The 26,045-nt window shown below is 38.1% G+C and overlaps 1 protein-coding gene across 1 annotated transcript in view; it reads right to left on the reverse strand.

The window, feature by feature from the left end:
• FRY (FRY microtubule binding protein) overlaps positions 1 to 26,045 on the reverse strand; it is a 159,360-nt gene that overhangs the window by 121,513 nt on the left and 11,802 nt on the right. The window contains 1 exon segment of the mRNA XM_030954500.1: positions 7,546 to 7,745. Within this exon segment, the coding sequence (XP_030810360.1) occupies positions 7,546 to 7,745 (200 nt within the window).

Below are 26,045 nucleotides of genomic sequence, written 5' to 3' on the forward strand. Positions count from 1 at the left end.
TAATAGAGGACAGCAAATGACCCTGGCCATGGTCTGCTGTCTGATGTCCACTACTGCTTTAACATCAGGTAGATACTTATTGTCACCAACTGTGCACCTGTTTTCACAGAACAGAAAAAGAGATGAGGAAAGTGTATTTCTAAAGTGAACTTGAGAATTACTGCCAGTAGTTTTCTTTAAAATTCTGTTACTTGGACCTTTTTTGGTTATGTGTTTATTTCAAAGGCTGTAACTGTACCGTATCAGAGGTGTCCCAAGATGATTAGATCTGAAGCCTTTTCCTACTGGTTACTGGTACTGATTTGACAGACTTTCAAGGAGGATGCCAGATGCCCTTGCAGAGCTAATGTAAGCCTTCACTGTTCTTTTGCTACAAGTCTGTTGGCCCCAAAATCCGTAGCTTCCACACGTATTGGAAGCTAATGCTCAGCCAATGAAACAAGACCTTAATGGGTGGATCTCCAGTTTGGGAAGATAGTTATGTGAAGTATTTCAAGTTTTCTCATATTTGGCATGCCACCACATATGCAGGGTCAAATATGGTATAATTCAAGCTGTCTGATGTATAAACTGTGCCATGCCAGATTCAGGCCCAGAAGAGAGCGCATAAATTAGGCAATACCTCAATGACTTCATATGTGACTCTGAAAGCATGCAAAGGATGAAGCTGTTGTGAAGCTATGGGAAGGTACCTCTTTAATGAACTGCTACTTATCTGCCAACAATGCTACTGAAGTGCACACTTGATTTTCTTCTGTCCTTCATGATGACAGACTTCAGTGATAAGATTGGCCTGAAATGACTGTAGTAGAACTTCCCATTTTCTGGAGAGTGGCAATAGCCATATCCTTAAATGACACCATAATGTGATTAAGGGCATGTGGTAGGTTCTCTGCTATATTTGCAAGCATTGGCCAACATGTGACGCAGTGTGACAGCCTCAGTGACCTTGGACTGTCTGTCTTGCAATGTTAAATTCTCATAGTGATTTGAACCATCGTATGTACCATTCACTATCCTCCAACTGTATCCATGCAGTAATGAGACCGAGGGACAGCAAGCATCCTGAAGAGTCCTGCCATGGGAATGAGCTCTGCTCATGTCTCAAGGAGCATTCTGCATGCACACTCAGCCATGAAAACCCCGAGAGCACTGAGAAAGTGCCCATTGACACCGTCTGACTCTGAAATGTATGAATGTTCTATGGACCTGTATCTAAGTGCAAATGACAATGCCAACGGCTATGCAAAAACGTGTCTGTTTCCTTCTCTGCTCGCTAAATGGCATAAAATTTTCCCCTCAGTCTCATATGGATGTTGGAATCAGACTATACTGGATGCTCTCTCTGTTCTCCTGCACTCCCTACAATTATTTCTGAAACCTTACATTTGTCTCTCCCTCTATCTCTTTTTCCCCCAGCTGCATCCTTCATATTCTTTTTCCCTCAACTTCTGTGTTTCAGTACTGCAGTGTGTCTCCCTGAACTACACCGAAGATAGCTGATCTATGATCATTGCTTCAATCATGCAAATCTTTCCAGGTCTTTCTGGAAGATAATTGTGCTGAGGTTCAAGATTACCCACCCTAGCTCCATACTGTTCAGCGCCTGGCTTCTGCTACAGGTCTCAGCCTGAGATACATACTGAGATTACTGGAGGGAGATATTATATCTGTGGTAGTAAGTGGAAAGGAAAGTGAAGAATCTTTATGCCATTGGACTTGTCTTTGTTATATTTGATTGCTCTCCATCTTTTGTACAAAAGGCCAATCTTTCCCATGATTTTCTGTTTTCATTCATCCTTTGAGTTCCTGAGTAGAGCCTGCTTATTTCATGGAAGAGATCTCCCAGGCTTAGCTGCCTTTCCTTCTGCTGGAGAAAAGAGCACACTGATCTGGCCCAGCTTGGGCTTCTTTATCACCAGCGGACTGGACTATATTTGGAAAGCCAGTGAACTCCCAAGGAAAACTGATTAGTGAAGAAGGGAAGAGTGATGACTGAACCATTGTTCGGCTTAATTGATTTCTTGAAACAGAGCAGTTAGCTGCTGGAAAGTCTGAGTAAAAGGAAACAGAACTGAAGAGACAGTCCACACAGAAATTAAACTCAGAATCATAGAATCATTGAGTGATTTGGGTTGGAAGGACCTTAAAGAATATCAAACTCCAACCCTCCTGGCATGGGCAGGGACACCTCCCACTAGATCAGATTGCTCTATTTTGGTCTTGAATACTTCCAGGGACTGGGCACTTAAAGCTTCTCTGGGCAATGAGAAATCCTTAGGTATGGCTAGAAGTTGAATAAAATACTGAGACCAACTACCAGTCTAAAAAGTTGATCCAGGATCCAGTCAATGACTTGCAGGAAAGGAACTCTGCTGAGCTGACACTTTCTAGGAGAATTAGGAGACAGACCCCTCCTGAGGGGAATGACTGTTCTCGGTCCTCCAGACTGTCCTACAACTGACTGACACAGATTTGCACATTCAATCAACACATCCACTGAAACAGATCCGTGGGGCTCCATGCAATGAAAAGATCATACATGTTCAGGTTACATATTGAGTACCTAAAGTAATATGCTGTGCAGATACTTTCACTTTCTTATGAGGAGGTGAGAGAACGGTCCCCAGCAGAGAATAAGAAAGTGAGGCAGAATTTCATAAAGAAGCATCTTAAGTACTTCAGCAACAATTCTTGAAAGAATAATTAAGAAGAATAATTAAGAATAATTATTCTTAATGATCTACACATTATTTGTTGCAACTAAGTCTAAAGAAGCTAGTATAATAATATTTATTTCTATAATTTAAATGCTAAATAAATAATACAATAGAAATAAAGAATTATGAGACATTAGATACTGAGGTATGGTATTATGAATTATGAGGTTCTTAGAGCTGGGATTGACTGCCACATGCTTTACAAAGTTTTGACTAACACAAACACTCATGGAATAAAAGAATTAGATTAATGATCAGCGGCATAATCCCTCAGTGACACAGAGTGGATAGGGACAGATGACAATGGGAAGGCAGCATGCTTGTACCATTTATAAAGGAAAGGCCCTAGATATGTTTTGTATGAGAAAAGAGAACAGAATTTTCAATATATAGTTGCATAAAGGTATTAAAATAAAATTGTGCAATTGTCAATTTGTCTGGGCATACATATCCTGAGTCAATAGCTAGAACAGAGCAAGGCAGCTTGCCTTTCCTCTTTTCCAGGAAATTACTTGTTCCTTACAGTAACTACTATCTATTCCCTGTGAATAAACAGGGGGCCAAAGTCCTTGTACGTGCCAAACTATTAATGAGGACTTCAAATGTAAAATGTGTGTAGCTGTAATGTGTCTCATTACAGGTGACAACGAGGGAGTTGTCACCTGGTGTGATGCAGCTGGAGTTTTAGTCCATGTAAACCAGAAAATTCTACATTACAGCTGTGGGATAAAACTACTTGGTGTTATCATAGCCTAGCCCAGTCTTCAGAAAACAAAAACCTACTTCCTTTTCTCCCAAGTCTGTTCCTAGCATATTCTTCTCCTGCCTAGAGAAAGTGAAGCCTAGACTGAAGCTAATCAGAAATGAGTCCCATTACACATATTGGTTGGTCAGTCTCTGCAATTTGCATTATCCCTCATTTTTTTCAAGGTCTTCTGAACCATCTGCTAGGTTAGTATCACCAGCTGTGTCTTGAAACAGATCTCTATTTTAATGTCTTCAAGCTCCTAAGGAAATGGGAGTAATAAAGACACTAGTATCAGCCACATCACTCCTTTCAGGGTTTTTCCTAATGGTGAGATGAAACCTGCCTAAGTTTCATGCAGAATACATGAATATGCTTATAGTCCCAATCCTGTAATGAGTAAATTCTGCTTTTGAGTTCAGTATTCAGAGAGATCCTGAATTTAGACAAGCTCAGTAAAAGAAGATGCTTGCAGGAGAAAAGCATAATGAAAGTTTACCAACAGCTAAATTAACCATTAACAACTGTCAATGCCTGTAGCTCCCTATGTTTTATCAATGTCTACAGCTGTGTGTAAGTACTGCTGAAAGCCGTATTTAAAGATTAGCCTGCTCTGTATGCACAGGATGAATTATTACCCAAAGTGATAATCAACAGTCCTAAAAAAGGAAACTGTTTTCTGAGTTTTCTCCTTACAGAGCTATGATACATATTCTTTCATTTGAACTGGCAAGAATATTTCCCTGGCTTCCTCTTTCTAGCTTCATTTCAAGGTCACCACTGCTTGAAAGAAAATCAGCAGTAATAAAATATCAGATTGTGTTTGTAAGTGAAGCAATGCAGGGAAGATTTAAAATAAAAATTGATAAAAATTAAATATTAATTAAATCAGCTGTGAAAAAAGGTCTGTGGAATAAAATCTTACTATTTGTTAAAAATAAGAACAATTACCTACAGAAAAGAACCAGGAAATTAATAAATATTATCAAGAAAATATTATTTACATTTCATTTATGGGAATTTTATTTTTTAAACTGGACAATCCACTTTAATCAAGTCTGATGTCAAATACTTTTAATTTGAAATAATATAACTTGACAATCTGGGTACAGCAGTTATTCATTAAAAATTAGCCACATGATTGTGAACTTTTAATTACTGAATTGTTTTGTTATACATTAAAGATCCTAAAAAGAGGAAAAAATGAACTGAAATTCTGAATAAAATATTCTGCAGACAAAGTTAAAGAATGTCAAATCCGGAAACAAAAATTTTCCATTTTAAGTTGTTAGAGACTTAGCAGTGGATACCTGACATTATATTCATGTCTAGAAAACAGATTAACTGGGGAGTGTGTTTTTTATGATGATCACTGCCAGATCCAGTAACCAAAATGTCAAATGATACTTGGTTGCCAGCAAGGGCAGCAGGATGAGTGGGTGACACTGCTCGCTGCTTTCTCTCCCACTGGAACACTGCTATTCCAGACGAGACTTCATGGGGCTGCAGGAAGGGGTGGGGTTTGCTGTGCCCTTCACTGACACCCTAAAAAATAGCAAAGCTTTCTAGTGCCTTTCTAGCATCTGCAACTCATGGTGTGACACAAACATGGTTTTCCAACACAGTTGCCAGAACACTGCAATTTACACTACAGCTGTGTGTGCACAACAAAAGAAAGAGACTGATATATCACATGGGCATATGGAACCCAAAGAAACTGAGAGAAAAATTCATAAAAACAACAGTAATGATAATCAGAAAGTATAAGCAGGCAGAATATGCGTACCAAAAGAATGATCCAGGTAAAAAAGGTATCAATAAATATTTAATTTAACCATAGTAACTTCAGAGCTTCAATGTGAGTTAGACTTGGTGATAAAAGAGATGCAAAGGCAACAATATTATAAACAGATCATTTTATCTTCTCTAGAAGATATCCTAAATATTCATCACTCATTATAAAATTAAACTGTCATATCTTGTAATGACTTGGAGAAATCAAACTAGAAATATCTCAGTGTTGAGCACTGTGCATGTTTGACTTCCTTTGAAGTACATTTGAGTTCAATTAGAACATAAACTTCAAAGAGTTCACCATCTGACTACCTATTGTGAAAAAAGGCCAAAAGGTAGCTTTTCACCACTATTTATAAACTTCGTCTCCCAAACCCCTGGGACCTCCTGGTCACAGTTCTAATCAGTAGATTAAAATGTGGGAACAAAGCTGCTAAACATCCAGCAGCTACCTCACCAAAAGGGTAGACTTATATTCTGAGCTATTATTTGAGAATAATTTTTGCCATTTTCCCTTGTCACTTCTTTCATTACAACCTAATTATTTCAAGATCATTTTGACTGAATGCCTACAGAATCCTGCTTACTCATTGGTCACAGCCAACCTCAAACAGCAGCATGCCATGGCTTGTAAGTTTTATTAGTACTAATGAGATGTGAGTATGTAATTGCATTATTGTTAGTGTCTCATGGTCAGACCCCTGTAAAAAATACATTCTGAAAATGGTGACAGGAAGGTGACATTCCAGTCTCTTGTAATATTTCCACATTCTACACTGACTTTACCAAATAAAATTCCATTGAATAACTTCTAGAATAAGATCAACATTCAGATAATAATAGTTTCTCAAAGTGAAAAAACCAACATATTACCACACAGCAACTGATCTTAACACAAGGTGAAATGGGAATAAATCCATGCCTGAAATCTTACATGAAAATGCAGACGTTCATGTTTAAGAGTAACAAAGGTGCTGCAAGGAAATTATGTCCTCAGTACTGGTCTTAGTGCTGCTTTCCTGATCTTGTCAAGTAATTTTATACACGGTTTGTTTTAAAATTTTAAAGACATTCTCTGGGCATTACATGAAGACTGGATGGTAATAAATAGCTGCTGGGATTTTATTTTTTAAAAGGACCTACACTATGACTGTCAGTTTATTCTACTTCTCCTGATTTGGAGGGAACACATCAAAGAAGAAAAAAATGGGGTTTTGTCATAATATTCTTTACTGTAAGCTTTTTTTGGTGTTATTTCCAAATTACATAAGATAGCTCTGTCATCTTGCATCTAGCTAATGTTTCAGAAGAAAGCCTGGTAAATCTTTCCAAGCATCAAATGCTTCTGAATCTAAATCAAAGCTAAACAGATGCCATCAGAATAAAGAAAATTTTAATTTTGCCTTCAAAATATCATGAAAATGGGGAACTGAACTAAGTATTCTACATTGGACTTTATAACAAAAACATTCTAGGATTTTATTAAAATTCCTTGATAGTACAGAAGTAGAGATTTCTGGTTATTTTTAGGTCTTGGTGTTTTTTTACCTCATCAGAAGTAAAATGTAAGTTATATAAATATTCTTCCTTAACCAAAATAGCAAGAATGTATATAAAATGTAATCTCAAATTAAATGAGCAGCGTCCTGGAAGTTCAGTTACATAAGACAAATTGCAAGAGACATACTTGCGTGTTAAATTTGCCTAAAAATACAAATAACAATGGCTCTCTCACTGTGCAAGACCTTGTAATGTAACTTCTTGCTCAAGTGCTGCATGCTTTTTCATATCTGGAAAATAGGTGCTATAGTCCTCTGCTAGATTATGAAATCTACTACTGTCAGAACTAAAAGTGGTAGCCATTTTCATGTTCTAGCTGAAAACCTGTAATGTTCAGAAATACTGCTTTTATCATATTTCAGCATTTTCTAATCTATTTTGACTCAAGTGACTGCTCTCCCAGCTGTGAAATCTATGCTGGCTGACACCCCTTCTGCCTCTCAATCCTATTAGGGTGTGCCCACACTGCAAACAGAAATTAAATATCAATTCCTTTTCATGTCACCCCTATGGCATATCTTGCATACTTCTGCCCTCTCCCACAACATTCTACTTGCCATAGCAGCAGATCTTACAGTTTGGGAAACACTATCAAACTCCAACGCAGATTGCAAGCAAAATATTCTTCATTGCACAGCAAGCAAGCCTGCTATTAAAACAAATTCAAAGCACAGGATATAAATATATATATATATAAAAATATACACGGAGTTTCTTTTTACTCACAAGAGGTTCTGCCATGATGATGCGAATCTTGCGTTCGGCCAGGGTAGTGAAGTTAACAAACAAGCTCTTCAGGACATATTCCCCAGGTTTGCTGTCTGGGTCAATGCTGATGGGCAGCATGGCTGGGGGTCCTCTTTCTCTCTGTGTACCAGAAACAGGAGGGACAGGTGGCTTGATATATCCGTTACCAACTGGAGAAGCTGAAATGTAGAAAATACACATGTACTTCTGGGTAATTCAACATGGTTTAACTGCCACAGAGCACCTCAACAGCTCACTACACTGTCAAAGCAAAACTGGAGACTGGCTGCTAATCAGAGAAATACACAACACGTCAATATAACTTCCATGGTACCATAGGTGAAATACACATTATCTAACTGGAAGAAGAAAACAAAGATGAAATATTTTATATAAAAATTGAGAGGCGTTTATTATGCAGTGCATACTCAGTCTTCTTTTTTTTTTTCCCCACAGTAAGACTTGCTGATACCTATCTGAAAAAATCCTCATTTTTTTATCTTTTGCATTCAAGTCAGACCTGTAACTCAGCTGTCAACTAACAAAAATTTATTCTTTATTGCTATTCAAACTGGTTTAGCCTCGAGTCTGGTCTTTTGACTATGGTGAGTTGTAAAGGATCTTATTCTCCTGTAATCTATACTGAGGTCAGTTAAGAATGATTCAAAAAACAACATACATGTTACCAGTATAAATCTTACATGAAGAGCCAGAGATGGAATGTTTTCCATGATCAAAAAGTATTAATTATGCATTAGCTGTCCTGAAAATACCAAACCCTACAGTTCCATCTGGCCCTTTTGAGATTACACCCGGCGTATTTTGCTCAGATTTGTGCTCTCCCATACAAGAATGACACTGCCATTCTGAAACAAGGTCAAGAGAGGACCACAAAGATATTCAGGAGCTTGCTAGGCTAGTAAAGGCTGAGAGCACTGGACAAATTCAACCTTGAGAAGAGAATCTTAGTGAACTCTTTAGCTACCTAATGGAGTATAGCAAAGATGCCAAGGAGCTAGATTCTTCTTTGAGCCGAGAATGACAGGACAAGAGGCAAGAGACACTAGTTTGAATGTGATAAGTTTCTATTAGATATATGGAAATAATTTCCACCGAGAGGACGTGATCAAGCACTGATGCATATTGTCCAGAGATACAGCAGAAACTCCACTTTCGGAGACACCTGAAAGTTGACCAGACAAGATCCTGAGAAACCTTCCCTAGGTTTCTCAGGAGGTGGTAAGCAGGCAGGGGTAGGACTAATCATCCACCGGGGATACCTTCCAATCTAAATTACCCTGTGACTGAATTCCCCATAATGAGTATCAAGATATTGTATACTAGACTGAGCTCTACTTGCTGTTTTTCTGTGAATGAAGGAAAATTAAAAGGAAGCACTGCAAATGTTACCATTCTACACATAAAATTTACAACCCAAAATCCTCAGGGCTCCGCTCTTACTGGCAATAAAAGTCATGTTTGGTGCTCAGGCAGACACTGGGAGCACTCTCTCTGTTTTGCCAGAGACTTTTAAAGTAGCAAATTAAGTAACACTGGCAAGACCAGCCATTATCCACTCTGAATGTAAAAAAAGTGTCACAATGCCCACGAGTTCTACTGGTGATTGGGACAGAGACGCTTTAAGGCAATACAAACCATGGAAATATTGTGAACTAAAACCATTACAGCACTTCCCCATAGCACTGCACTCCAGAGGGTTACATTTGCATCCAAGTTGCAAAGAATGAAAGAGAGAAAGAAGAATGAACTACAATGATGGTTGCCTCATATCTAATACCTTTAGTATCACGTTTCCTTTGAGGTACAAAATTGTACGTGTTACTAAAATTGATTGTAATTAGTAGTGACATATGATTGTTTTAATGATAGATTACATTTTTGACCTTTCCTACGGACTTTAACACTATTTTAATAGTGTTAGGCAAATTTAATGGAGCATTAACTTTTGCTGAACAAAAATGAAAAAAAAAAAAGAAGAAACTTTATGGTTTCAGAGTTTTTAAATAAGAACCCAAAATTACACTGAAAAATAAAAAAAGCATTCCCTAGAGAAAAGAGAACGTGTTTTCCTTTAGAAAAATCAGTTTAGAAGTTCCTATATGACTATAATAGAAGACAGAAATGCTTCTCTTCATGTAGCTATTATTCTGCAAGCGTAACACATCTATACTTTTATTTTCTTCACTGAAAATAACCCCTCACTGATGAGGTACAGCATCACTCTTCAGCACAGCAGCAGCACTTCTCCCACTGTGACAGATGTTTCCTGCTAGATTCGTTTCCTGCAAAGTTTCACTTGATTTTTTGAGGGCAAAAGCATTATCATAGAATCTTCCTGGCATTATGACTGTGCAAAAAACAAAGCGCATAAAACTCCTACATTTATACTACACAAAACTTGTTCTAAAAATAACACTGTTGTTCTCAATAATAATCTACTTCAAAGTACTGAATAAAGCGCCACCAGAGAAGAGTGTAAGTGCTACTGCTCCTCTGTCATCACCCAGGCTCTCTTAAAACTTAAAACTGAAGGCAGTGGGATGCAAAGGCAGAAGGCTCTCTTAAAACTTAAACCTGATGTGGGATGAAAAGGATCAGATGCAAATTTTTATGGACTATCAAATACACCAGGCAATGGAAATTTCTCCACAAATAGCTTCAGGATGGAGTCAGACAACATTTTTACAATCAGGAATACATTTGCCAAATGTGCGGTTTCGACCGGCTCACATCTACCCATGAAATCAGCTCGGTCTCCAAGTGCTCGGTCAGGAGAATTCTTTGGCGAGCAGTGAAACCAATTTTCTTAAGGATGTGTGTCCTTAGTGCGGCGCAAGCCCCGTCCCTGGCCGGGCTGGCAGGCCGAGCTGCCCGCGCCGCTCCCAGCTCGGTGCCCGGGCCGGGCGGGCTGCTCGCCAGCGCGGCCCCTGCCAAGCACAACACCCCGCGCTGGGGCCAGGCAGCCGGCCCAGGCTGCCTCTCGGAGGAATCTGACCGAACACAAACTTGCCTTCTGTTCCTCGGCAATTCTGCTGCAAACCTGGCTGCTAAGCTCAGGGCATCGGGGAGATTCAAGGGAGGCAGGCAGGCGGGGCGGTGTGTGAGAGCAGGCACGCTGCACATCCCGGCCAAACCTTAGCCATGCTACCTGGGAGCTGCCACCCTAATCTTCCATCAGCGGAGCATTCAGCCAGAGTTCTGAGACTGGAATTTAAATCCACATAGCCATTGTTAGTAGGAAGCCTGTGAAAAATGCGTATTTTATGATTGGCTTTTCGCAAATATTAAAATGAATATTATATGTGTTGTGTTAGAAAGTAATGCTGTATTAATTCTCTTAAGTAGTGTGTTAAATGTAGATTTAGGTTATAAAAAATGTTAAAATAGAAACTATGCTATGTAGGATACTTTTTTTAAGGAAAGGACTCGCAGCGAGATAGCAGCCACAGGACACCTAAATCTTTCAGACAAAAAGAATTTATTGCCCTCTTAGCAGAAGAAACGAACTTCTTCCTGCCTCGAAGGAGCTGTTGGGATTCAGAGGAAGAAGTTGACGATGAGCAGACAGAATCCTGTGTTTGAATGGAATTTATGCATCATGTATGAAGTGTATGAATATGCAACAGGCTATTGCTTTTAAGGGTTAATCCTCTGTTAACGTGTGTCCTTTTTCGGGCTCATGCTGCCCAGAAAAAGGTACCCGGATGTCCATAACTCTTTGTCTCTATTCTCTCATATTGTCCTAATTCAATTTGTCCAAATTATTATAACTCTAATTGTATTACTATTTTTATAACCATTTTATTACTATTAAACTTTTAGAATTTTAAAAACAAGTGATTGGCGTTTTTCACAAAGCCTTTTAACAATGATTCAGTTAGGTTTGTGACACAGGTGGATTTAATTTTTTTTCCCAGACATCTAACTAAAAAATCACTTATTTGCACACTGTAATAGAAGAATGCAATTATTTGTGAGATTTGCCATGCACCAAGAATTTTAATTATAGTTCTTCTCAGAAATAAAGAACTTCACAACCTTTCCCCAAATACAGAAAAAACACCTCCTGGGGGCTAACATCTATCATTACTACAGCAATTACAGCAGTTTAGAGAAATGACTGACATATGACATTGATTTAGTTCAAGTTTTTAAAAGACCATTTTGTAGCTGTTAACTCCATTTAAGCATCTTTAGTGTGAAAGCTAACATTGCCAACACTCTGAGGGTCTGGAGTTGATCATGAGTTGGTCATGAACTATTATATATAGGTTTGGCTTTCTAAGGCATCTTTTCAGCGTCATTAACTCCAGCATTTGCATATGCTTGATATTTGCATTGAAAAAATCTGGCCCAGTGACAAGACTATCACTGATATCTATACTGATAACGTATGAGCTTTAACAGAATATAGCTTTTATGCCTAGACCGAGAGCCCTATAAAACTCACTTTAAAAAGTTGCCTCTGAGACATAAAATTAGAAATCAAGGACTCAAAGAAGCAGCTGCATTACTGGTTGGTTCCTTTATGTTGACACATTATAATGTGAGCCTTAGAAGTAGCAGTAAAAAGGATGGGCTCAGTTTCGCCATCTACCCCAGTGAAACACTGCCCCAAAGAAATTAAATAAATTTAAATAAATTAAATAAATAAATAATTTAAATAAATTAAATACATAATTTTAACATGAGAAATCACCATGTAGAGTTTGCGTGGGTGCATGCTGAAGATACATGGAAGGAGGTGGGTGGAAGGAAGGAGTTATACTCAATTTGAGATACTGATTTCCTTAACAAATGTCATTTTTACTGCCTGATCTCAAAATAATAAATTTTATACAAAGAGAACTACCAGAACAGATCACAGAAGCATTTAGTTTGAATGTCTACATATTGCAGGATATTGGTCACCATATAAGCACTGTATTAAGCTAAATCCTTGACTTAGAGGAAAGTAGCTCATCCCCCAGGAGAATGAATGGTGATGCAGATGGAGGATACCATGGTAACCCTGATGCTCAAGGACTCTGCAGTAGCAGAGAATGTACAAATCAAGTTTAGAAAGTTGTATACATATTTAAAGCTCCTATCCTACAAAAATCTGTAACAAAGTTTAACCATGCTTGATCAACTATGAAATGTCTGTACCATTTGTAGGTGTAATTCTGTCTGAAGCACTGTTTCTTATTTCCAACACAGTCTCTTATTTCTCTAGTAAATGTGCAATAAGCTGTATTTCAAACTGTACTCTTATCCTACAGAGCATTTTCATTTACTGCAGGCTATAAGCACATAATTTTCTCAATTTTATGTATTTTCAAAAAATGAAAGACAAGGAATAAATATGGAAATATTAGTGTAATATCACACATGGTTGTCATCACAACCGTATACTATTGAGACAGAAAGGCCTCCTGACATAAAGTCACTGCTAGATTTTTCCATGTATTGATCATTTCCCTGATCAGAAAAACAGCTGTAAAAAAGCACAGTAGTTTTCGTGCAATGGTCAAAAGCTGATACTGGGGATAAGTACCAAATGAAATTATCATAAGAGAGTCCCTGCTATGATCTGCCCTATTTTACTTAGAGCTGTAAGAGGAATCAAAACCACTGAATGATCATAATGCACAAGCCAAGAATCTGTGCTACATTGGCTATAACTTCAGCCATACAGTTACTGAATTTTCAGTATCTTTAAGCAGAAAAGCAGAGGTTACATTTTTTTAGTAAACTGTGTCAAATTTGCACTTTAGCAGCAATGAACAAACTAATAAGACAAACACAAACATCAACTTGCAGTATTTTCATACCTACCGAGTCCCTTTATAAAGCTGATCACGCTGGATTTTCTCCAACATGCTACTGTAATATCCATGAGCCTGTGAATACCTGAAATGTTGCACTCCTTCAGTTAGAAAAGTTAGAATCCTTTTCTAACTAAAATAGAAAAATAAATTAGTTGTTTCATAATCCTGTTTCACACTTCCTCACTGCTTGTGAGGAAGACATTTCCTTCAGTTTCTTGTTATCGTTTCTTAATAGACAAATGCTGAATGCAATGTCTGAGCTAGAGCAGGCCTGCAGATCAGCTCAGCCTTTCCATAACCAAAGGGGTAATTTTTAGCTTCAGCATATGATGATGACCACTCACAGAGTGGCTGCACGTCTATATTTATCCACAAGTACATACTATGCTGACAGATTAGTGAAACTACTTCAGGCACTCCAAGAACATGAGACAGGATAATGGAGTTCGACAAAAACAAACCACACACATCAAACACATGTATTATCATACAATCCAAGCTGAAAGCAATTAGTATAGAAATGCAAAGCACAGTGACAACACAGGATGGGTTTTGTTTTGTAACTAGTCTTTAGGCCAAAAGTACATACAGTCTAAATTACTTTCGATAAAGCCAACCCAGTATCTCTTCTTTTCCCATGCCAAGAATCAGTGAGAAATCACATATCCTTAAGAATAACAGTACATCTGATGCAGTAACTCTTGAGAAAATTTGCTTGGTTTTAAAACAGCAATTATAATATAAAAAAGAAAACACATTATTAAATAAAGCACGAAGAATTTAATTTACAAGGATATGGTCAATGTGCCACAAAAGGTTGCTTTTTCAGCTTTTGAAGGAGAACATTCTCAATTAATTCAAGCTTGATAGACAGAGAATAAAAAAAAGGAAACTTTTGCTGAAAGAATCAAACAAAAGGTCTAGCAGATCCATTTTTAACTTAGTGAAATAAATTGTAAGATTCCCAAGGAAAATGTTATTCCAGTGTATTAGTAAGATGTACTAATAGCACAAATAGCACGATTTTAATGTAAGCATTATTTTCATAATTAATTTGCATGTGTTCAGTTCTGGGCCACTCACTTTAGGAAAAATGTTGAGATTCTTGAATGTGTCCACAGGAGGACAACAAGGCTGGTGAACTTAGAATACAAGCCCTGCTGAAGGAGCTGGGGGTGTTTAGCCTGGAAAAAAGAAGACTCAGAGGTGACCTTATCACTCTACTGCTACCTGAAAGGTGGCTGTAGTCAGGTGGGGGTTGTGTCTATTCTCCCAGACAACTGACAGAATGAGAGGGCACAGCCTGAAGCTGTGCCAAGGGAAATGAAGGTTGGATGTTAGAAAGAAATTCTTCACTGAAAGAGTGACTGGGCAATGGAATTGTTGGCCCAGGGAGGTGCTGGAGTCACTGTTCCCAGACGTGTTTAAAAAAGGACTGGACATGGGATTTAGTGCCATGGTTTAGCTGATGAGGAGGTGTTAGATCATAGGCTGGACTAGATGATCTTAAAGGTCTTTTCCAACCTAGTTCATTCTGTGATCCTGTGAAATCTCGGTAAACATGTATTTGAAAACTCCAGACTCTAAAGACTGTCTAAAACTGTTCATGCAACTATTGGAGAAGACAATCAGTCATTTCGTGCAGCTATCTTGACACAAGAACATGACGTAAACCTATCCCAACTCATCCTGACTTTCATAAGTCTATTTAATCCAAATAGAGGATTCTTTAGGAAGAGCTTCTTTGGTTGACCAATTAGATAGATGGCCTGCAATGCACCAAAGATAAAACCTAAACAATTACATGCAAAACAAAAGTCTGGAAATCCTTATGCCAGAGGAAATACTATCTAGTCTAGAAGACAAAATAGAGAAGAGACAGTAGGGTCAGTGGGGAAAAGTACAACAGAAGTTCAAGATACTGGAGCAAAGCAGTTCATTTAGAAAACAAGTCCAAAGGGAACAGATTTGGGAGGATATCCAATAAAGTGTTGAGATGACCTCAGCTCTCCAAAATGGGTATCTTCAAATACTTGATTATTCTGAAACTATAAGGGAGAAAAGGCTAATTTATACATTTCAGATTCCTTAAATTTCTTTAAAGAGACATGCCTCAGGAGATTAAGTTGTGTAAATTGGCATGGGGAAGAGAAAGGAAGACAGTATCTTCCATGATAAAGGCACTCCAGGACTTGGTTACCAATTTACCCAAGATAAGACCAATATTTTAAATTATTTCTGTCTGAATACTTAGTGAAAAAATGTTGTTGCCAGGTTTAGATATATTTATTCCACTCTTTTCACAGTACTTGTAGAGCTACAAAAGACAGTTCCAAATACTGTAGACTTGGTTTGGCAAATCTCGTCCAAACTTCCTATTCCTTTTACTGTAATAGGAAAATACAAATTTCATGTGAACTCAAGGAACAGCAAGGACAGAAAACAGCAGACAAATTAATTAGTACATTCACTAAAAAGTGGCAGAATTATGAATAAATTGTAAGCCTTGGTCAACCCAACTACTTTACCCAAGGAAAAGGAGACTTGAACATTCTGTGCGTGTGTGTGTGCATGTGTGCACATACTTTCCATTCTTGAATGTATTTTCAGTATCTTATAAAAAAACAAGCCTAAAACAGACCATGTGGTATTCTCAGTGAGACTGAACATTTTGGGACATAAGGCAAATTTCTTGTCACAAACTCATTCAGCCCTCCCCTTAATCCAAAGGTGGATAATGATTTGCAGAATGGAGCCTAAGAACACGTCCCAGATTTGGTATTTTTTTAACAATCAGATCCAATCTTCTGCAGGATAGAAACAAAACCGAGAAATAAATATATGGTCACTCAGTAGGCCTTATGGATGCTGAAACAGCACTTGTGTGGAATGCTCTTCTCTGCACATCTACAAAGAGTTCATATGTTCATTCCACTCAGAGATGCTTATGAAGCAGTCATTTTCTGTGATGGACCCCACCAGGAAATAATCAGTTTAATACAAATATCTTTGCTCTAACTCAGGGAAACATTAGAACAGCCCTTACATGACTGTAACATATAGACAGGTCTTATTTGAGACTGATGTGGTGAAATGCCTGTTAACTTTGAAGCCGAAGGTTCTTGTTTAATCTAGAGCCCTGGAAAGAATAAAACTGTTTGTTTGGCTTTACTAGCCAAACTAGCAATCTTCTGGCCTTCACATCCCAGCTGGTGGCAGAAAAGTGTTAAGCTTTGTAATCCTCAGAGGAGTAATGCAATTCTCTGAAAGGGAGGGGTAATTGATGTGAGAGCCTGTAGAGGAAAGCAGTAAGTGGAACACATTTTCTCCCCTTGCATATGCAGAGGATTCAAGAACGATAACTGCCAAAACAAATAAACAAACAGGAAATCCTGTCATATGTGTCCATCGACTTTTTAAAGGCCTTTTCACTGACTTGGCTAAGCATCGTGCAAGACAGAGACTTTCTCTCTCTTTCTCCTAACTGTCAGGTCAGGGGTTGAGCAGCATAACAGTGTTCCCTAGGTTCTTATCTCAGATCCTTGCATGACATGTGAGTGAGGCAGGAAAGCAATTCTCCTTCCCTCTCATTCTCTTTACTCACTTACTTTTTGCTCCTTTTTCTCTAAATCATTATTTTCTGGTTTACATATATCACTGTGCTGAAGATATGTGGGAATATATGCACATAACATAAAGATTTTAAGTGCACCAATTCTAGAAATTGCTTGGTTTCTTATGAGATTAAAGACTGAAAGTGCTAAATGACATGGAAAATCTTGTGGAAAATCTACAATTTTCACATTTGAGTGTTCTATTTAGGAGTGACTCTCACTAAAGGAAATATCTTTGTTGCCTCTGATGTGATCCAAATCAAACCAAAATACTTCTCAGTTTCTGTGTTTTATATGGTAATGACATGCCACCTCTTTGAAGGCTGATTTGAGATTAACAATATACTTTCAAAAGATTTCAAAATCTTAGTATCTTTTCTACATAGCTTCACAAGGTTTTTTTTTACCTTTCCAGTTATTCCAAAAGAAAAAACTCCAAAAAAGGATGAAAAGATATTTTCAGAAGAGCAATTGTTGTGTTTTTTCCTAAAAAAAAATTAAAACAAAGACAAGGTTTATTTCTGAAACTATATCAGGATTTCTTTGGGCTCAAATAGAGCTTAAAAATAATTTGATTTTGAATAAAGACATTCGTACTCTTCTTATACATTTTTTCAGGTACTGGGGCAAAAAGGCTAAGCTCCTCTTTGGTTTTGTTGGATCAGAAAATAGGTTCCTATAAGATTTTTAGACAGACATTTTGTTGCATTTGCTTTCCTTTTCAGAGACAGGGAGATGAACATATTCCTGTAATTTTGTGGTTGATGGGTGTTAGCAGAAGAATTATTTTTAGGGAATTTGGAAAAGGGCCGAGGAAGTACAAGAGTCCAAAAGAGAAGGAATTGTTACTTCCAGAAGTGGGACTGACTAGCAAGCAGGGAGGATGTGACCAATATCTGCCTTCCCTAATGTGCTGATTTTGGATGGGGTAGAGTTAATTTTCTCCACAGTAGTTGGTGTGGGGCTGTGTTATGGATTTGTGCTGGAAACAGCACTGATAACCCAGGGATTTTCCAGTTACTGCTGAGCAGGGCTTACACAGAGCCACAGGGCTTCACTGCTTCTCAGCCCACCAGTGAATGGGCTCGGGGTGCACATGGAGTTGGGAAGGGACACGGTGGGGACAGCTGACCCCAGCTGACCAACAGGATATCCCAGACCACGGGGTGTCATGCTCAGCTTGTAAAGCTGGGGGAAAAGGAGGAAGAAGGGTCATTAAGAGTTACCATGTCTTTCTTCCCAATCTACTGTAAGCTGTAATGGAGAGCCAGCTTTCCTGGGGATGGCTGAACACCTGCCTGCACACAGGAGTGAGCAAGTGGCCTTGTGGTGCTTAGTTGCCAGCTGGGTTTAAACCATGACATCTATACACTTTCTGTTTGGGACAATATACTTTTTCTTTTCTACTTAAATGTTCTGCAATACAACTGTAAGTCTGGATAAGATGGAATTTTGAACATATATTTAAACAGTTTGTTTATTACCAGAGAAGAGACATTAAATGCTTGCATCTCAGGCCTATTCCAATTTCAACAGCTACCTCAGATGTCAGAACTGGAACCGTCCCTGAATTTTTGCTGTGTGTTCACACTTGCTCTTCCAAACTATTGACATGTTGGATCATGCTGTAAAAACTCCTTCCACTGGAATGGAAACAGCATATTGCTGGATGATGTGGATGATGTGTCTTCTGTGCAATGTACATATGTGTATGAAAACCTGAGTGTGTTGTGATGCACTTGCACAAACAAGCAGTACTTTATTACCAATGCATAAAAAGAAACAGCTTCTAGTTCTCCTGACATAACACTGTTCAACTAACTAAGAGTTGGTTTTGTACAGCTTTATTTCATGCCATATTATAGATGTCATGTCTAGTTATGTTTCAAAGTATGGTACTACAAAGGAAAATCTTTAAAACTGTACTTGCTTTCTTGCATCTTCTGGTGTACTTGATCTACTATATGGGTGCCTTTTAGGGAAAGTTATGAATTTAGCCACCTACCAGACAAATATCAAACTTAATCTAGCCGTCCAGGCTCTGGGTAAATTGAGACCGACGTTTCTAGGTGATCCATTAAATCCTTCTTAGATTCTTATCTTAAGACAGAATAAATCACTTTCCAGGGGTGCCTATAACTGATTCGGTGATTACTGAAAGAGAACTGACAACAAAGATACCCAAACTTAATAGTGATGACTCTCACTCAAATCTGTAGACTCTTCAAGAGCACCTTGTATGGATTAAACTGCACTGTGGTGCATTTTAGCTGCTGCTGGCTCAAATTCTTGCCCTTGCTCATGTGGGTGGAAAATGGCTCAACACCAGCAGTAAACCAAGCCACAAGCTGGATCTGTGGACTGGCAAGTGAAACTATCCCAAACCAAGAAGACTTTCACGAAATTTTGTGAAGCTTATTGTGATGACACCACAGGAGGGATTTCTCTGAAAAAAGACTAACATGAGAGAGATATCAATTCATGTTTCCTCTCCAGTGGAACACACAAAGTAACATCTACACAAAGAAAAATGAAGGAAAAAATTTTGCAGCCAAAATCTGGATTAATATTCATTATCAATCCCCTACACTATGTCTGATTGAATCACTAATGTCATTACTTAATACTGACAGCAGCAGCACACTCACAACATTGTCTATCTTCCATATGCAATGCTATCTGGTCTCTTTGCTTACAGACATCTTTTATTAGCCACAGACCATTATGATGCTATTGTATCTACTAACCCTTCATTACATTACATTAACAATTCTTTGAAAGTGGGTTCATTTGCTTCTCAGCCACTAACCTAAGTTCAAATGCGCAAATGCAAATGTTTGCTGCTTTAGTAGACTGCGGCTCCGGGATACAAATACTTTTTGTGGTGACTGAAATACAAGATAATGTATTTTACCATCCACATGAGCTCAGTGAAGGTTTCTGGAAGTTTGGCTTGAGTGCAGCTGCCCACTGAGAAACTTCCACTTGAAGAGATAAGTGGAGTGCATGGAATTTAGCTGCTGTCCAAGGGACCTTCTGCATGACCTGTCAGTTGCAAATACTCGATACAACATGGACAGGACATTGCTCTCATGCTGGTCAGTGGGCCATGACAGAAAACTCCATCCATGCATTGAAATATCTAAATGTTTTGGAATGCCAGAAATATGTTACTAAATTTGGAGAGGAACAGGCACCTATAGAGATGAACTCTGTGTAATTTAATTACAAAAATAAAGAAAGAATCCTAGAGTTCACATTGGATTTTTCAAATAAACAGCTTAAATCCTGCAAAAACAGAGCAATTCATTAGAGAAACCAAAGAGCCTGATCAAATCTGAAAAAAATAAAAATATGCTTTTTATAGTATATTCAAAGGGAAATTCAGTAATCCTGAGGGCTGGGACAAAACTAATGTTGTATCAGATTTTCTCAAGTGTCAGCAAGAGCAATCCAGGCAACAACAGCAGAGCTGGCCTGATACTTATCCTGGAGTAGCTGCATTTGATTAATGAAGAAGCAAAGTATGATAATACAAGGCCATAATCATAGGTTCATGGAAAGTAAATTTTATTAAATTAACCACATCTTTTTATGAGATTATAAATTTGGTTAGCAAGGCTGAAAGTGTAGTCTTACATTTTTGCTTGGCAATTGGACTGGTATTTTACCAAACTGTAAAATCGACATTCACAACCAATATAGATTAAAAGATAGGTAACATCTATGAATTAAAGAAGAATCATACTGTAATGAATGTACTTCTAGTGGAGGTACAGAGACCAGTTCTTGGTTCTGTCCTATTTATCATTACTGGTAATGACATGAAAGAAAAACTTTTCTACAAAGTTTACAGGCAAAACACCAATTAAGGGTGACAGAAAAAATAGCAGAAAAAGGCCCTTCTACTCTGTTTGAATAGCATTTGAAACTTTAATACAAGCAAATAATACATGAGATACTAATTCTAACCTATGGAGGATTGCATAGCCAGAAACCAGGCCACACAGACAGAAGGCAGCTTTCTCCTCCTGGGAAACACTGGTGATGAAAAAAGGCCTGAGACCAGAATGACTAATGTATTGGAAACAGGCTGCTATTCTTGTGACCTGAAGAGCTATGGAGAGCCTTTTCAAGCAGTATGAAAAAAAGCAAAAGCAGGAAAGCCCTACTGCTTCATTGTCAGTGGCTCTGCAGCCACTGCTGGATGCTCAGTCCTGTTCTGGTGTCTGCAGCTTGAGAAAAGACACTGGTGAACTAAGGAACATTTGGGAAAGATGAAAAATAACTCATGACTGCAAAAGTTGCCTTGAAGTTTAGTTTAGTTTGACCATGAAAAAGTTATACCATCATATCTAATGGCAGAAATTTGCACTTATTGCTCCTACAATGGCACATACTTGCAAAAGGTATTCCATGGAACCTCTTACCCCCAAAGGTCTTTTTTAGACAGCACAGGCACTCAGGCACATCCAAAGTGTGATTCATTACAGTAAACATGTCTAAAGCGGCTCAACTGTACCCCTGAACCTCTTCACTGCTATCAGGAAAACCAGGCTTGATTGTGTAAGATGTAAAATATGCCTGACTAAGGATGCCTGAAAGTTGGGTGAGATGATTTCCATGCCCATTAAGCATGAATATCAGGAATAGAAATTTGCTAAGAGACAGATTTTTGTTCAGCAACATCCAATGTCTAGAATTTTCAAGTAGACAAATGCATTAGAGAAGTTAAACATAAAGGAAGGAAAATTAACTGTCAGAATGCTATTAAGTCTGGTGCTGATTATTCCATTACTGGGAATTTTAAATTAAGATTTTTTTTTTAAGATGTGCTTTGTCTCAAACAGAAATTAATTCAGAGAAGCTATAAAGCCTGTTCTATGTGCAGCACAGATTGGATGACACAATGTTTTTTCTGGTTGTATAATTTATGACTTGTTGAATATATTAGTAGAAAACATAGTTCTGAGAACAATCTCTCATTGGCAAAGCTAGGATACAGATGTTGTAAGAAGGATTCTACTTTCTCTAATCATGATAATACCAAGAAGCAGAAGGCTGAAATCGTACCTGTACTTGATTTCTCTTTGTACATCCAGGTACAAATAGAAATTGTATAATCAGAGTATCAAAGTTGTGGCTCCTAAAGGGGCAGGAGAGCTCAGAAGAAAACCACACATTTCTAGCACTAAGCAAACAGGCCTGAATTGCTCTGTTAGAAACCTCTGATTCTCACTGCAGAAACACAGTAAAACCAGAAGAATACTGACCCAAAGATGCACAAATGGTTTTGCTCATAGGTATGTAATCAGAGAGCTCAAAGTGAAGAGTGCAGGCAATTTTGCCAACTCTCTTCCATGACTTGTGATCTTACCATAAATTCCATTAGTTACAAGCATCAGATGTTGTTAGGGGACATCGCCTCTCATCAAAAACAATGACAAGCTATATTAGCATAATGGGTTATTATTCCCAGATCCATGTGATCAGTACTCCATGGCAACCCAATGATAATGAATGCCTTTGTCAGGAAGAAAGCATGTACAAAAGTATATAAAGCATGAACCTCAGCCACCTGAAATGGTACAGAAAGCTGGTAACACATTAAGAATTTAAACACCAGCACTGACATTTCTTTCTGTATACACAAAGGAATTTTCCCCATGTTGTCAGCCAATCATTGCCTTTGTGGGGACATGGCACTTCCAGGACATTTTTGCTAAGGGCTTACCAATTAGGAAGTTGAATGCTTAAAATCAGCCTGTGGAACAGGAGCCATAAAAACTTACCCAAATGATAAATCACTTGAATAAATCTGGGTAAAATTTGCTGGGCAATTTACTGGGTAAAGCATCATCTCAGAACAGGATCCACAACAGCCAACACTGCCTTAGATATATCCCCACAGTGACCTCACATTGTTGGGCCTTTCAAATGTTCAAAGCAGAAGAGAGAAGCAGCTCCTCTCCTTTTCAGTTTGTCTGTAATTGCTTTTTATGTAACAGCCTAATGGCTAAAAAATTCACCCAGAATGTGATAGTTTGGGGTTAAATGCTTAATTAAACTTCAAGGTTTTGAAATATCATCTTTGACCTTTAAAAAAAATTCATCTAGAATAACTAATACAGTAATTTTAAAATTAAGTTTAGGGTGGTTTTGTTTTGTTTTGTTTTATTGAACTCAATCTAGTTCCAATTCCACTGATGTAAAAAATTAAATACTCTCTAGTTTCCCTTGAAGCCCTTAGGACAATAATCAGCTTTCTGAAAATGCTATTCAGTATATCTTACTTAAATTATGAATGCAGATACTTATTAGATTTTCAGGACACCATGCCAGTTCTTCAACAGTTTACAGAAAATCATAACTATCATTTGAATCCATAATGCATATGATTGCATGATTCAAAACAGAAAAAAGAAATTGAAAAAGATTGCCATTGAGCACACTGATCACTTGTGTTTAATGACATTTCATGTTCACTGGTCACTTGTGTTTAGGAAGTTTAATGACTGAAGATAATTTTCTGTATTAATGAGAAAGACACAATTTGTTATTTATATTTACACACACACACATACATATAACAGCAAGGTAGGGATTTGAACCTTCTAGCCACATGTTTAGAGCTCTGCTCATTATAAAGCAGGCAAACACATCCAACCCAATAAATGTAAACAATACCAACTTGAAAGGTCTTTTCTGGACTTAATATTATAAAAATGAAAATTTTTTAACAAAAAGTCATGCCCCAAGGATATTGTCATAATACAAACAGAATTTTTAAAATGCATGACATCTCAGTCAGGCTTTAGGGAAGTTTACCAATTCGGTTGAAATTTGTTAAGTAAGTGTGCTAGCTGTGCAAGAGGTTCTGAAAATTATACACCTCTTTGTACTTAATTGAGAAAAATGCTTGATTAAAGTCAGTGGTAGCAAGTTTGAAAAAACTTGCTCATTACCTTGCAGGGGTAGATCCCTTTATGCAACTAGGAAATTACTGCTGAAATTAGCAACAGAATTTATGGTGATCTAGAAACAATGGTATTAATATTAGGCAGATAGTCCTTCTAAGTATCTATTAATATCAAAGCACATGATACATTTAAATAAATATCTAACTTGCCAGCAGTGTGATGCTACCATTTTACTCCTTAAAGGACTACTGCTTGTCCTCAAATAAATGAAAAACCCTTACTTGTAAATGCCATTCTCAGAGCTCCACTGTAGCAGTAATTCACCTGGAATTCCCACTTTGGGCAAAACAGAGCTGGGAATTGCCCCAGGAGCAGCTATGCATGTTCATGGACCTTCTGTCACTGCAGCTGCAGTGAGAAATCCTGTTCCTCCCCTTCCAATGAAGAGCTGGCCCTTACACTGCAGTTTAAGCATGTAGCCAGTCTTGCTTTTTAATGTTTTAAAAGCAAAATTTATCTTAAAAGACATTTGCAGATTCACATGGTAAAGAAGTTTCCAGATTTTTACTCTAAATAATCCCTTATTTCACTTGCTAATTTTTTTTCTCTTTCTCATTACTAATACTTAGATACTTCAATGTGTATACATATACCTAAATGTCACAACATGCTATTAATCTTCTTTCAAATCCCTGATGAGATAAAGTAAAGCCGCGAGTCCATCCCTGCAGTACACAACTGCTTAGCTCAATCTAATGTGATAACAAACCATCCACAAGGATACTTTTTTAATATCTACAGTGCCTCATGCCAGTTTTTAACACATTGCTTATAAAACTATTATGTTTGAATATATGCTGAGTGACACTCAAATACTCCCTAATGCCCAAACACACAGTTTGTTTCCTCATTCAGCTGAGAACTGTCAAAAGTGCCCAGATCTGTCTGACATTCTCCCCTGGGAGATGCTACTATGGACTAGTTTTTATTATTAGGTTAGACATTATCTCCTGTATTGGAGAAGTCCATTAGGAAGTTACCTGTTACTGTATTACAAGTAATAATAAATGGAATAATAAGCTGAGAGGACATTTCTTTGTACATCTTTGTACATCTGTGTACACTGTGCTGCATTACCTCATTGGACCCAGGCTTTCAGAAGTGAGGTAATATAGAGGATGTATGATTAACCTGATGCCAAATGAACCAACTGTTGACCCAGTTACCTTAACAGCACGCACAAGGCACTTGCTGTTCTCCTCACCTGATAACATTTAACACTATGTCCACCCAAGCACTGAGGCAAAGGATGGCATACCCTGGGCTGGAAGGTTGTGCTATAAAGCAAGGATGTAGGATGGAAATCAGGTCTCCTGCACTGCATTCTGCTCTTGGGAGGGGATTTCTCTGTCTCTCACCTCCCCCATCTCCCCAGCTGCTCTATTCTTACTCCATTTCTACAATCTGGTGTCTCCTCGTGGCTGCGTCTTCCCCACTTCAGGCTCCCTATTCCAGTTCCGGACTCCCGTTAACTGTTCCCCCATCTAAACACTGCTCACCCTTCCAGCCCTCTTAACCCCATCCCATTCCTCCTCCCATCCCTATCCCTTCACCCACCCCTCTCCAGCATCCCCTTGGTTCCATCTCATACCAGGCACTCTCAATTTCCACTCCCACCACCTAGGAAGTATCAGTTCCTCTACTTCTGATTCCTTCCCCATGATTCCCTGTCTCTTCTCCTTTCATTCCCACAGGCTCTTTGCTGGGCTTTTATTGCAGATTCACCCCCCTGTGCCCTCAATTTCTTTGTGCAGTCACCGCACAGAGGCAGTTGGCTGTAAGGTCTCTGTCCCCCACCCATTCCCAACAAGATAATTTTTAACATGTACAAACAACAGGGTTTATTTTGCATTTTCTCATTATTAGAGAAGGTAGAGCCATTTCAGCAGAAAATTCTAAAATTCACCTTCAGGGACATTAAGTTTAGAAGTGCTTTAGCCCAAATTGCAGAGCTCAGGAAAAGAGGGGATTTACATTAAAAAGTAGGCAGAGCAATATACACACAATCATTAATTTTGTTTAATTTTTTAAAAATAATATTCCAACCTCTTTAT

The sequence above is a fragment of the Camarhynchus parvulus genome, chromosome 1 (genome assembly GCF_901933205.1).
Source record: "Camarhynchus parvulus chromosome 1, STF_HiC, whole genome shotgun sequence".
Lineage (NCBI taxonomy): Eukaryota > Metazoa > Chordata > Aves > Passeriformes > Thraupidae > Camarhynchus > Camarhynchus parvulus.